This window comes from Podarcis melisellensis, assembly GCF_964234715.1.
Source record: "Podarcis melisellensis genome assembly, chromosome: 18".
Lineage (NCBI taxonomy): Eukaryota > Metazoa > Chordata > Lepidosauria > Squamata > Lacertidae > Podarcis > Podarcis melisellensis.
The window spans coordinates 638,971-652,781 of NC_138536.1; the positions used below are offsets into that span (position 1 = coordinate 638,971).

Consider the following 13,811-nt stretch of genomic DNA (forward strand, 5'->3'; position numbering starts at 1 on the left):
GATCTGTCGAGGAAACATAGACCTTAGTATTGCCCACACGGGCCAGCAGAAGCAGCAAGAATTCACGCCTGGAAGGACGTCTTTCGCAGCTCCGTTGGGCGGTGGCAGAAAACGAACCCAGGACCGTGTGAATCGAACCGCTGACCCTCTCCACAAACCCCCAAGCGGAGACCAGGCGCCCCCTGCGAAAGGCAGGGTCCCCAGCGACCCAGAGCCCCTTCTACCCCCCCTGGGGTGGGAAACCCCTTTTTATACCCTGGCCGTCTGCAGAAGCTTCTTGTTGCCCCGGTTCAGCTCAAACGTCTCCTGGTAGTCCAAGTTGGTGGAGGCCAGAGAGATCGTGAGGTTGACCCCTCCGACGTACGAGAGGATGGCGTATTCGGCCAACGCCTGGAGGGCCACGCAGGTGTCCTGTGGGCGGTGGCAGGGAGGGAGAATAAAAAGAAATTGCAGAGTTGGGACCCCCAGAAATCATCTAGCCCAACCCGCTTGCAGCTCTAAGCAACCGCAGGCAACACACGGCCAATCATGTTCGAACAAAGTATTTGTTAACACGCGTTATTTCGCAATTCTTAAACAGGAAATGCGTCATGGGGTCACACAAAAATAATCATCATCAATTCATATTGCATGGACAAAATGAGAGAAAGTCGTCCGTCAGTATCTGAGAGGCAAATAAGCCTTTCCGCAAATAAGAAAAGTCAACCGCTGTTGCAGGAACAAAATAGCCCATCCAAGTGTTTGGCGCATCCGTTACCACAGAATTACTGGATTGTGCCGTTGAAAGGCTTGTTTGCCTGCGTCCCCCCCTGAAAAAAAAGCACTGTGCAAATGAATAATAGAATCACAGAGTTGGGCCCCAGCGGTCATCTAGCCCAACCCCTGTGATGCAAGGGAACGTTCGCCCGATGTGAGACTCGAACCCACGACCCCACGGTTCAGAGTCTCCCAGTCTCTGGCCGGTTGCCGGGCAACCCTTCCTCTGCCACACCCCCGGCAGGATTAACCCCTCAGTCCCCGACCCGATGATCCCTGCTGCCGCGCTTCCCACCCCCTCCTTTAGGGGGCTCCCTCCGTTTCTGGGCGTTTTCTCCCCTCTCAGATTCGGACGGGGCTCACCTGGGTGGAGGAAAAACCCCCCAGGGCGTTCCTCTGCTGCGAGAGCCATTTGACGACGGGCAGCGCCGACGCCACGTCCCCCAGAGCGGTGTACGTCAAGAGGGCGTAAGCTGTCATCTCGACTTCGGCCGACACCACTGCAGGTGGGGTGCAGAAGAGCGGGGAATTGTGGGGCAGGGGCAACGCACGGCGTGTGTCCCCCCTGAGTCAATAGTCCTTTTCTGCCCTCTAACAACCTGTCCCCCTGGCTTTACACCAACCCGCTCACCACGTCTTTGCAGAATCCGCACCCGCTACCCTCAAATGCCCCCACAACCCCAGAGGAAATAAGAGACCCTTCTCTTATTAATGTTTCGCCCTTGCAAACTGCGGAGACTCACCCGACTGGGAGAGCCCGTCGTTGAAGCCCATGAAAGTGTCCTCGTCCGTCGCCAGGGTGCCCATTAGACTCCAGTGGGTGAAGCCGTCTGGAAAACAGGAGGTGGGTGGTCAGGGAGAACCCGGAATCCTTTTATTTTATTTTTTAAAGTCAGTCCTTTATTAGGCACAGCAAACCACACATTATCACACAGACACCGTATGCAAATTGTGCAAAATACGAGCTCGGCATAACAAGGTCAGATCTTTAACTCCAGAGAAAATCAATTTGCATAAATAATATCATATCTATATATCCTTTTAATTTTGGAGGGGGAAACTCAACAGTCCAGAAGAGGACAGGGCAATATGGAGGTCAAAAGGTAAAGAGACCCCTGACCATTAGGTCCAGTCGTGGCCCACTCTGGGGTTGCGGCGCTCATCTCACTTTACTGGCCGAGGGAGCCGGCGTACAGCTTCCGGGTCATGTGGCCAGCAGGACTAAGGCGCTTCTGGCGAACCAGAGCAGCGCACGGAAACGCCATTTACCTTCCCGCTGGAGTGGTACCTATTTATCTACTTGCACTTTTGACGTGCTTTTGAACTGCTAGGTTGGCAGGAGCAGGGACCGAGCAACGGGAGCTCACCCTGTCACGGGGATTCGAACCGCCGACCTTCTGATTGGCAAGTCCTAGGCTCTGTGGTTCAACCCACAGCGCCACCTGCGTCCCATGCAATATGGAGGAGGGGGGCACAAATCCAGAACGGGCCGATTTTGCAAGTGACCGATAAGGACCCCAAACGTGTGCCCCCGGGGGTCCTCAGCAGGCACAGAACGGACGAGGACAGGAGAGGGAGGGTCTTGCCGAGGCAGCCGGGCACCTGAGTGGTTAAGGGTTTGGGGGGAGATTTATATAACGGATGAAAGAGAATATTTAAGGTGAATTTCCCAGGGGGGAAAGCAACCCAGAAGTATTTATCTTAGGGATAACTGTGACGGATGTCCCCAAAAGGCAGGTGAACTTATTTCTATTATCCGGAACAATGGCAGCAGGGATAATAATAATAATAATAATAATAATAATAATAATAATAATAAATTTTATTTATATCCCGCCCTCTCCAGCCGAAGCCAGGCTCAGGGCAGCTAACAACAATAAAACAGTACAAAAGTACAGCACAAACAACACTCTAAAATCATTCATTATAAAATTGATTCTAAGTGCAGAAATGGCGATGCAATACCCCACCCCCCAAAGCAGAACGGCGCTTGAAATGGAATATGCCACACTGGCAAATCATGATTAAGGTTTCAAATGGCAATTTGAGGTTATATTTTAGCGATCAAGATTTAATGTGTATTTTTAACTGCGGTTACACCTGAATTGTCTCTGTTAAGCCCAATTGCAATTCAATGTGTTCCTGTTGTGTTTTGTGATTTTTCCAATATTGTAAGTGAGATGGAACTGATCTGCGACCGTGATAATAAAATTCAAATTCACATTGCCAAATCTAGCAAAACTAGGCAGGCTTGAAGGAGGGTTAGAAACCTTTGGTAGAATATTTGGAGTTATTGCAAAGGTGTAAAAACACAGGTAGGATTGGGAACAGCCGCAGTGTTGGTTCAGACTTTCTGCTGTTTGCAAAGGGCCAATTGGAGTTGTGTTTCCCAGCTGAATTTGGGGGAAAGCCTCCGTTGGGTCCAGCAGTTATTTCAACGGCTTTCGTTTGATGTTAAATTTGGAAACTCTTGAAACATATAAATAAGGTGAACCATCTGAAGGCTGTTCAGGGAAGTTTTTAATGTGTGACATTTTAATGTCTTTTTCATCTTTGTGGGAAGCCGCCCAGAGTGGCTGGGGAAACCCAGCCAGATGGGCGGGGTACAAATAACAAATTATTATTATTATTATTATTATTATTATTATTATTATTATTAAAACAGAATAAGGCGGCCGGGCGGCTGCCTCACCTTGTGTGAGCGCCATGGCGTTCATCTTCCGCAGGGCGGCGGGCGCAGAGAGGCTTCGCAGGAGCGTGAGCGAATAGGCGGTCAGTACAGCCGTGTAGGGGTCTTCGGCCGAGAAGAAGTTGGATTCCAAAAAGTGCTTGGCCTTCGCCACCGAACTCTTTTCTTCCTATGCCGGGAAGGATGGGAGAGCGGAGGAAGAAAACCCCAAATCCAGCAGGCGCTCAGGTCCCCCGTCCTCTGAGGTTTTTCCCCGGCAGGGATTCTTTGAGCTGCTAAAATTGTCTTCTGCAAAAAACTTCACTCCGGTGGTTTATCCCCACAGCAGCCGCTCAATTTGGGTTCACAGGCCAATTTGTCAGCGCCTAAATCAGGCATAGGCAAACTTTGCCCTCCAGATGTTTTGGGACTACAATTCCCATCATCCCTAGCTAACAGGACCAGTGGTCAGGGATGATGGGAGTTGTAGTCCCAAAACATCTGGAGGGCCGAGTTTGCCTGTGCCTGGCCTAAATGATATTGAGCGTCGGAACAACTTGGCCACAATAAGAAGATTTTGCCCATGGCATGGCTATTTTCCACCTTCCCATTTCGACTCTCCAGCACCCTCTCTGCATAACTGAGCAGTTCCAAAATATAGACGCACCTGGACTAAAATTGTCTATCAAAAACTTCACTCCTGTGGTTTATGCCCACGACATCTGCTCACTTTGGGTTTTAGTAAAGCAAACAGTCAAATTTGTCAGCGCCTAAATGATATCGAGCGTCGGAACAACTTGGCCACAATCAGAAGATTTTGCCCATGGTGTGACTATTTTCCACCTTCCCATTTTGACTCTCTGGCACCCTCTCTGCATAACTGGGCAATTCTAAAATATAGACACGCTTTTACTCTCGCAAGATTGAATGTCTTGCCCTCGGCTGGACTTGAGGGACGATGCCAACAGATGCCACACGAAAAACGTCCCTGTGGAGACGGCCGTCCCGAATCGGTGGCGCATGCCCTTCTGGCTTGCCTTCTTGATAAAGACTTGAGGAATGAGATTATCACCCCTCTTTTATCGTCCATTCCGGGTCGCCCAGCCACTGCCCCAGGGTCCTTTCTCTGGGCAGATCAAGATGAGCAGGTGTTTTAAAAGTCTGGGGGTCTTTTTTTGCACCACCCGCCGCACCCTGGCTTCTAAGCACCCCCCAAAAAAGGGAATCCCAGCCCCCTCCAAGTTTTAACATTGAGTTTTACCTCAGAGGCGACTCCTGTCTCCAGCAGGGCAGCGACCACGTACGCCGTCAGCGATATCTTCCCGTGGATTCCTCCCTGGAATTAAAAAAACACACAAAACCCCCCCAGATTGGCAGACATCGCGATATATCAGTATACCAATATATTGCGACATACTAAGAGGTTGATCGTGATACCATATTTTTACATGTACAACATGCCCTGTGTATAAGACACCCCCTATTTTGGGGGACTTGGAATTAAGAAAAGGGGGGATTCCCCCTGTATAAGATGACCCCCAATTTTTAACATGATTTTTGAATTTTAAAAAACCTAGTCTTATACACCAAAAAGTATGGTGTATTGATATATTGTGATATACCAGTGTGCTGCGATGTTTAGGTAAAGGTAAAGGTACCCCTGCCCGTATGGGCCAGTCGTGTCCGACTCTAGGGTTGCGCGCCCATCTCACTTAAGAGGCCGGGGGCCAGTGCTGTCCGGAGACACTTCCGGGTCACGTGGCCAGCATGACGATGCTGCTCCGGCGAGCCAGCATCAGCGCAGCGCACAGAAACGCCGTTTACCTTCCCGCTATAAAGCGGTACCTATTTATCTACTTGCACTTTGAGGTGCTTTCGAACTGCTAGGTGTGCAGGAGCTGGGACCGAAAGACAGGAGCTCACCCCGCCGCGGGGATTCGAACTGCCGACCATGCGATCGGCAACTCCTAGGCGCTGAGGTTTTACCCACAGCGCCACCCGCTGCCATGTTTAGCTGGCAACATATCACGATAACCAGGTTATCGGCCGGTCCTAGCGGCTGCCCCGGCCTCCCGCCCCTTTTCCAATACCTGGATGTCCTTATTCAAAATCCGCCCTCGTGCCGGGAACGATCCGTCTTCTTTCTGGTGCCGGATGAGCCAGTCCTTGGCGGCCGACAGCTCCTTGGGGTCGATGAAGATGAACCCGCGCGACTGGGCAAAGGACTTCAGGACGAAGGCGGTGAGCCTGCCAAGAGAGAGGAGGGCGTTGTCGTCTGGGCACCCGGAATGCCCCCCCCAGGGCAGCCGGTCCCAGCGGGCAGCCAGCCCCCCTTCCCTGCCAAGGACCCCGCTTGCCCCCTTACCACATGCTCCCCGAGGAATCCCTCTCGCCAAAGGCGCTGTAGGAGCCGTCCTGCCTCTTATAGGTCAGCTGGCGCTGGTACCCTGCGGAGAGAGCGTGGGACAGGATCCGTGAGAGGCAGTCAAGGACAACATTCCTTGCAACGCTAGAGGAGACATGCGAGGGAATGTTTGGTCCAGCAGGTCGAAACTTCCTGTTCCTCCTGGCTGGAGCATCCTTCCTTTTGCATGTGACCTTACCTGTCCAGGTAACAAAAGAACGGGTCAGGCATCACCCTTCCCTCTTTTTGACTTCGTTCTTCGTTTAACCAGCTTTTAGCTAGGACTGCTCTGCTAGCTCTCAGAAGCACTGGGATTATTCCCTCATACGGGGCAGATCCACACCTACATATTTGTAGCTAAGTCTGCCTTCAGGAATCCATCTGTGAACTGATGTGAGTCAACTTCTTTCACTGACTTTGAATAAGATTGTGGCAGCTTTATTCTTTTAAGAGGGATTCAAGGGAACTTACCAGGAACGTACAAGTCAATCTGAGACAGATTGAACTGTATGACAGTGAGAGGCTCACACGAGCCTGCGACCCGCTATCTGCTGTGCATGTAAAAGGGGAATGTAACTCGGCTACATAAAAGAACTTGCTAGCGCAAGTTAGGAAGGATATGAATAAACAATATATCCTCTCCTGCCACCCGGAACGTTCCGACAGAGAGCACAAAAGATGGCGGGAGGCGAGGTCCGGCTAAAGAAGAAGCATGGAATATGAGCAGTTTATGGACTTAACATATAGAATAAAAGATCAAGAAGAAGTTTGGAAAAGACTGGAAAATGTTTATGGAATACATGGGGGAAATAGTGTACCCTTGAAAACGCTGGCAGCATTCAGATAAATTTACCAGCGTAAATAAGCCACGGTGGTTGGAACAATGGAATAACCGAACGGCGCAGTTTATGCAAAATATGCAGGGATTTATGATGTGCAAAACGAACCGTGGAAAGAGAAGAAAGGGAGTCATGGATATATCCGGGGTTTAAAAAGGAGCGTTTTAAATGGTAAAGCGGAAAAATTTAATAAAAAAAAGAGAGAGAAATAAATAAAGCTGCCCCATGGAGCTCTAACCTTGCACCAGGTAATCTGTAGCCTCCCTTTCCACCTCGGGGCTGAGCTGCCGCGTTTTCTGCAGGTACTTGAGGACGAAGATATTAGGTGCAAAATGGATCATATTCTGTTCCCCGCAGCCAAAAGGCAGTTGCAAGAGGTTGTCCAAGTTGTTGAGGGTCGGGCCCATCACGTCCCCTGCAGGCAAGCGAGACGACAGAAAGTTAAGCCATTTATTTTGCATTTCCCCAACGTTACATACAGTGGTACCTTGGCTCCCAGACGCCTTGGATCACGAACGATCAAAACCCAGAAGTGGCTGTTCCGGTTTTCAAATGATTTTTCAGAAGCCGGACGTCTGACGCGGCTGTCGGCTATTGTTTCCGGGGCGCCTGCACCAATCAGAAGCCGCGCCTTGGTTTTCGGACATTTCGGAATTCAAATGGACTTCTGGAATGGATTAAGTTAGGCGCTTTTGTTTTCGCTCTTTATTTTGTGTTTTTGTTTTTGAGGTGTTTTCGGTTCCTTGGTTTTTGTGACTGTGTGGAACCCAGTTCGGCTAGTGATGGATGGATTGTTTGACTGCGGACACGGATAAAATCCCAAACAATGACTATCATCAGTGCAGGTGAAGACGAAAAAATAAATTGTAATGTTTATCATCTACAAGACTGCCTTCTTTATTTTCTAGTACAGTACATTTATTCTTGCTTTCGTTTTATGGATCGATGGGCTCGCCAGATAGGAAAATTCATGCTAAATGGCTCTTTTAAGGGTTGTTTTTAAGTCCAGAACCGATTAATCTGGTTTGCATTACTTCCTATGGGAAAGCAGTGCGCCTTGGTTTGGGAACGCTTTGGTTTTGGAACGGATAAAGTTTCAGAACCAAGGTATCACTGTATGTTCCATTTTTGTGTTATTGCTACGGCTGCTGGCCGGTGCGAATGAAGTTTCCGTTTGTTTTTGTATGCAAAACCTGTAACTGTATTTTTCGCTCTATAAGAGGCACCAGACCACAAGACGCACCTAGTTTTTGGAGGAGGAAAACAAGAAAAAAAATATTCTGAATCCCAGAAGCCAGAACAGCAAGAGGGACCTCTGCACAGCGAAAGCAGCAATCCCTCTTGCTGTTCTGGCTTCTGGCATAGCTGCGCAGCCTGCATTCGCCCCATAAGACGCACACACATTTCCCCTTACTTTTTAGGAGGGGAAAAGTGAGTCTTATGGAGCAAAAAATACAGTACTTTCCCCGACTAGTTTAGCAAGTGAACATGCAGGAATTCGGCACCCTCCCAGCTCATCCGCCTGCGCCGTCCAGTACCGATGACTGAGGCGGTAGCCCGTTCCGACCCGGGGATGACGTTGTGAGGGACGCCCAGGGTGAAGGCTTCGTTGTGGTTCTCGTCCGCCTCCTTCTTCCTCCAGATCTTGAATTCGCCGACCGAGCCCCAGCCTGTGGAGAACCCCACGTACTTCACGTCCAGCGGCCGAGGGGGCGCCCAGCTCACGATGACCGACTCGTTGAGGGCGGAGGGGCCGTGGCCCACCTGCAGGGGACGGGGGGAGACACACCGGCCATCAGGAACCCCCCCTTTGCTTCCGGGGTCCCATCGAGGGGCTCACATTAGGGGACAAATCCCAACCGTTTCATTAAGTGTGATCCATGGGAGGCGTGGGACAGGATCCGTGAGAGGCAGTCAAGTACAACATTCCTTGCGATGCTAGAGGAGACATGCGAGGGAATTTTTGGTCCAGCCAGTCGAAACTTCCTGTTCCTCCTGGCTGGATCATCCTTCCTTTTGCATGTGATAGAAGGTGGGCGTGGCCTCACCTGTCCAGGTAATAAAAGGACAAGTCACACAGCACACCTCTCACTTTTTGACTTCCTTCTTCGTTTGACCAGCTTTTAGCTAGGACTGCTCTGCTAGCTCTTAGAATCACTGGGATTATCCCCCCATATGGGGCAGACCCACATGTTACCAAGTCTGCCTTCAGACTTAAGTTATTTAATATAGACACAAACAGTGCGCTAGAAACCCAGCCAGATGGGCGGGGTACAAATAATATATTATTATTTTTTTATATATATATAAATTTAAAGCTAGATGGATTTGTGGGGAAGTCAATGGAACTAGAAAATAAATTATTATTATTATTATTAAATATAAATTTAAAGCTAGATGGAGTTGGCGGGAAGTCAACGGAACTAGAAGGTGATAAGGTGTAATAGATACGGACAAATTTTCGATGTTTGTTTGTAGTGGATGATTTTGTGTTATGTTTTTGCTTTCCCTTTTAAGTTAAATAAAGTAATCTAAAAGCACGAGAAATAAATAATGAAATGAAATGAATCTCAGCTGAATGCCCACCCCCCAGGTAAGAAAATTTCTGTGGAGTCAGGGATGCTTTCTGGGCTTCTAGAAACCTCGCTCCCAACCTCGCCCCCCCCCCCGGAGATGCCCAAATTTCTCACCTGGACGACCCCATTGGCCCAGCTGACCCAAAAGCTCCGGAACTCGTCCCAGGAGAGGATGGCGGGTGTCTCTGCGCTGGCCACGGGCTCCCCCATCTTGCTGGTCGAGATCCAGGTCTTGGTGTTCTGGCGGCCGCCGATCACGATCTCCGTCATCTCGGCCATGTCGTGGGGTCCGGCCGATAGCGCCAGGTGGGCGTTGTGGTGGGCTTTGACGGACACCTCAAAATGCCCCATCCAGGCCGGCTTCCTCACGTACTGGTACTCGTATTTGTTGGGGGTGAAAATGTGGATTTTCTCTAAAGTAAAGGTAAAGGGAACCCTGACCATTAGGTCCAGTCGTGGCCCACTCTGGGGTTGCGGCGCTCATCTCGCTTTATTGGCCGAGGGAGCCGGCGTACAGCTTCCGGGTCATGTGGCCAGCATGACTAAGCCGCTTCTGGCGAACCAGAGCAGTGCATGGAAACGCCGTTCACCTTCCCGCTGGAGTGGTACCTATTTATCTACTTGCACTTTGACGTGCTTTTGAACTGCTAGGTTGGCAGGAGCAGGGACTGAGCAACGGGAGCTCACCCCGTCATTGCAGGGATTCGAACCGCCGACCTTCTGATCGGCAAGTCCTAGGCTCTGTGGTTTAACCCACAGTGCCACCCATGTCCCTGGATTTTCTCTAGCCAGGGACTAAAACGGGGAGCAGGGTTATTTTCCCCCTGCGGGGGTCTTTCTCCGTGTAAAAGCAACACATGTACCCAGCTCCACAACGGACCCCTTTGCGCACCAGGCGGCATCACAATTCGAACACAAGACCCAAGAATGCTAGAGGTTTTTTTTTAGGGGGGGAAGGCTGCTTACTGAATCAAGTCACCTGGCTAGGTATGGGAGAGACAGGACAGAACATTCAGCACGTCTGAAATGACCGCTGTCCATACCCAGAAGGAGAAAACTCTTCCATCTACGGCAGAGATATATTCTACTCCTCAAACTTACCGTTAGGGCAGAAAAAGACGCTGTAGGTGTATTCCCTGGCGAGGCCCTCTGCCTGGGAAAAGAAAAGGAAACCGTTGAGAAATCAAATACCTTCATTGGCATGGCAGTATAAAACATTTCAGGCCACTGGGATAATTAAAAGGTTCAACAGGTGATGCTGCTGAGGATCATAGAATAGAATCATAGAATCCTAGAACTGGAAGAGACCCCAAGGGCCATGGAGTCCAACCCCCTGCCAAGCAGGAAACACCATCAGAGCACTCCTGACATATGGTTGTCAAGCCTCTGCTTCAAGACCTCCAAAGAAGGAGACTCCACCACACTCCTTGGCAGCAAATTCCACTGTCCAACAGCTCTTACTGTCAGGAAGGTCTTCCTAATGTTTAGGTGGAATCTTCTTTCTTGTAGTTTGGATCCATTGCTCCGTGTCCGCTTCTCTGGAGCAGCAGAAAACAACCTTTCTCCCTCCTCTATGTGACATCCTTTTATATATTTGAACATGGCTATCATATCACCCCTTAACCTCCTTTTCTCCAGGCTAAACATGCCCAGCTCCCTTAGCCGTTCCTCATAAGGCATCGTTTCCAGGCCTTTGACCATTTTGGTTGCCCTCCTCTGGACACGTTCCAGTTTGTCAGGGTCCTTCTTGAACTGTGGTGCCCAGAACTGGACACAGTACTCCAGGTGAGGTCTGACCAGAGCAGAATACAGTGGCACTATTACTTCCCTTGATCTAGATGCTATACTCCTATTGATGCAGCCCAGAATTGCATTGGCTTTTTTAGCTGCCGCGTCACACTGTTGGCTCATGTCAAGTTTGTGGTCAACCAAGACTCCTAGATCCTTTTCACATGTACTGCTCTCAAGTACATGTGAAAGAAAGACGAATTTCCTTCACTTCTGAGAGTGCGCTGAGATTGACGTTTCCCCAGTCCGCTTTTGTGCGCACACATTGGGAGACAAAGATCTTGCCTGCGTACCTTGACTTTTTAAAAAACAGTGCTGGTCAAAAATAGCTAAATTTATTCCCAAAATCATTCTTGGGGTTAAGAAGCAGGCAGCGTGAGCAGGTTTGGCACAGGCTTGCAGAACAATGGAGCGTGTTTCCCTTGCAAATATTAAGCCGCCTGTGGGGTATATGGGGTGATATTTGGGGGGGGCACAGTGTGCTCCTTCTGGGGCCGTTTGCCCGCTTTTGGCCCCCTCCAAAGTGAAGTTACAGTGAACCAGGCAGAGGGCCTTCTTGGTGGTGGCGCCTGCCCTGTGGAACGCCCTCCCATCAGATGTCCAAGAAATAAACAACTACCTGAAGTTTAGAAGACATCTGAAGGCAGCCCTGTTTAGGGAAGCTCTTAATGACTGATGCTTTAATGTATTTTTAATCTCTTGCTGGAAGCCACCCAATTATTATTATTATTATTATTATTATTATTATTATTATTACCACCAAAGCAATTATTGTCCCTTGCCAGTTTAAGAGTGTTTAATGATCACAGCAAAAGAACAACGCAGAGATTCAAATCAAATCAAATCCCTTTACGGGAATCACAGTATAAAACATTTAAAATCACCGGGATAATGAAAAGGACCAGGGTGCAGCTGTCAAAGGTCACAAAGCTGTGATCGTGTGCTTTGCCCTGCCTGTTCCCCAACAAGGATGGTTCATTGGGAATCCTTTCGGGTAAAATTGTGGCTAAAAAGGAAGCTGCTAAGGCAGGGATATCTTTGTCCCGGTCTGCCAGAAGAGACCTCTTTTGGCTTCTTCTCGGAGTTATGGGCTGGAGGTCCGACATTTTGCTCAGCATCAGTTGGCGAGGTCTGCGGCGCAAAGGGCAGTCTAAGAGAATGTGGCGCATTGAATCAGGTCTCACCCCTAATTCATTCTGCACTCGGGGGGGAAATTAAGCGATTGAGGGGCCAACACTGGGCAGGCCCTGCTGCTGGGATCTGCTCACCTCGATTAAGATGCTCCTCCGGACGTAGTCGGTCCCGATCGGCGTCCTCTTGTCGGGATAGATGTCCTCAGGGTGCCTCCCGTTCTTGGCGAACGGAGAGCTCTCCTGGCAGCAGCTCCCGGGGTAAGCAAAGGCTTTGGCTAAAAGACAAAGCGGGAATCCCAATTAGGGTTTGTACCAACACCTGACCAATGAGGAGTTTGTCAGCAAATGGCAGAAAACCATGGCTAAAAAAGCCACCTCTATTGGTCTGTCACCCCCCCAACTGTATTACCTGGGTTATGAAGGCGCCCTAAAGACGTTAAAGCAAAGATTATGGGATAATGCACACAGTGACTTGTGATCTCAATCACACGCAGTCTGCAGTCCGCTGGCAGTAGGGGTACAATATGGGCATGTCTTTAAGTTAACACCTTACATTAAAAACCTGACAGTACCAAACTATCGAAGGCTTTTCACCAAAGCCAGACTAAACGTCTTTCCTTCTGCAGTGTTGAGAGGAGTTACCCTACCAGGACAGACTTTGCTCGTGTGCTCAAGACATCGACTCCATAAAACATAGTTTGTTGCACTGTGCAAAATACGAGCAAGCCAGGGCTGAACTGATATTCCCCTCGCTGGTACCTTTCCCGGGAAAATCAGAGGCTCACTATGTCAGGTTCCTACTGGAAGACCGGACAAACGCTAGAACATTAGCAGTGGCAAAGTTTTTATCGGTGGTTGCAAGAACAAATGATCCCTACATTCTGAACAAAATGCTTGTTTAACCTGGAGGTAGGCTGTAGGAATTGTGTATTGCTTTGTAACGATTTGTTGGGTCTCTGGACCGTAATAAAGATATTTATTTATTTATTCATTTAATCCCAATTACGGCCGTCATTGTCGCCAAGCCATGATCACGGCGGCGAGACTTTGACGTGCGCCTGTACGGAAAGACCCGACGCTGACCGCAAAGGAGGGAGGGTGGCCAAAATGAGCGGACCGAGCCAAGAAATGGTGAAAACGGACACGTTTAATCGGAGAAAAGTCACGGTTAAATGACGGGAAAAGCTCCCATAGACTTTAGGCGTGGGAAAGAAAATGGGAATGCTGGCATTTGGGTTTGAGGATTGAAGGCAAGGAGTAATGGCAAAATTTACCGGAAGAATAAGAAATCATCTTTTTATAAAAGATTGGAAATGGTTTATGGAATATTTCCAGATAAATTGCAAACAGATAAAGACATTGGCGGGGTTATTGTTAACAACCTGCCGTTTTATAAAAGTGTATATATCTAAAGAAGATAATTACACGAGCAAATTAAATCAATTTGGATATGCAGAAGAGATTCAATAATGAATTTAAGGAGCCGCAGAAAGAGGGGGAAGGAACTCCAAGTTTGGAAATGTTAAAATGACTGCGAAGTTAATGAAATGTATAAACCTAAAAAGTAGAAATAAAAATTAAAAGAAGAAGACAAGTATTAATAGAAAGTGGCATTATTAGGAGTGAAGGGAATATTGCTTATATATA

The 13,811-nt window shown here is 48.9% G+C and overlaps 1 protein-coding gene across 1 annotated transcript in view; it reads right to left on the minus strand.

Annotated features, from left to right (window-relative positions):
• The window catches only part of CPAMD8 (C3 and PZP like alpha-2-macroglobulin domain containing 8), a 48,375-nt gene that overhangs the window by 10,384 nt on the left and 24,180 nt on the right, over positions 1 to 13,811 (minus strand). Inside the window, exons 22-34 of the mRNA XM_081895358.1 lie at positions 12,300 to 12,439; positions 10,345 to 10,396; positions 9,358 to 9,656; positions 8,206 to 8,431; positions 6,906 to 7,082; positions 5,790 to 5,871; positions 5,515 to 5,671; positions 4,686 to 4,760; positions 3,449 to 3,614; positions 1,500 to 1,586; positions 1,120 to 1,256; positions 256 to 411; positions 1 to 3 (exon numbers count right to left, since the gene is read on the minus strand). The exon at positions 1 to 3 is cut by the window's left edge and continues 60 nt beyond it. Coding sequence (XP_081751484.1) covers positions 1 to 3; positions 256 to 411; positions 1,120 to 1,256; positions 1,500 to 1,586; positions 3,449 to 3,614; positions 4,686 to 4,760; positions 5,515 to 5,671; positions 5,790 to 5,871; positions 6,906 to 7,082; positions 8,206 to 8,431; positions 9,358 to 9,656; positions 10,345 to 10,396; positions 12,300 to 12,439 — 1,757 coding nt within the window. The remainder of the gene's footprint in view (positions 4 to 255; positions 412 to 1,119; positions 1,257 to 1,499; positions 1,587 to 3,448; positions 3,615 to 4,685; positions 4,761 to 5,514; positions 5,672 to 5,789; positions 5,872 to 6,905; positions 7,083 to 8,205; positions 8,432 to 9,357; positions 9,657 to 10,344; positions 10,397 to 12,299; positions 12,440 to 13,811) is intronic.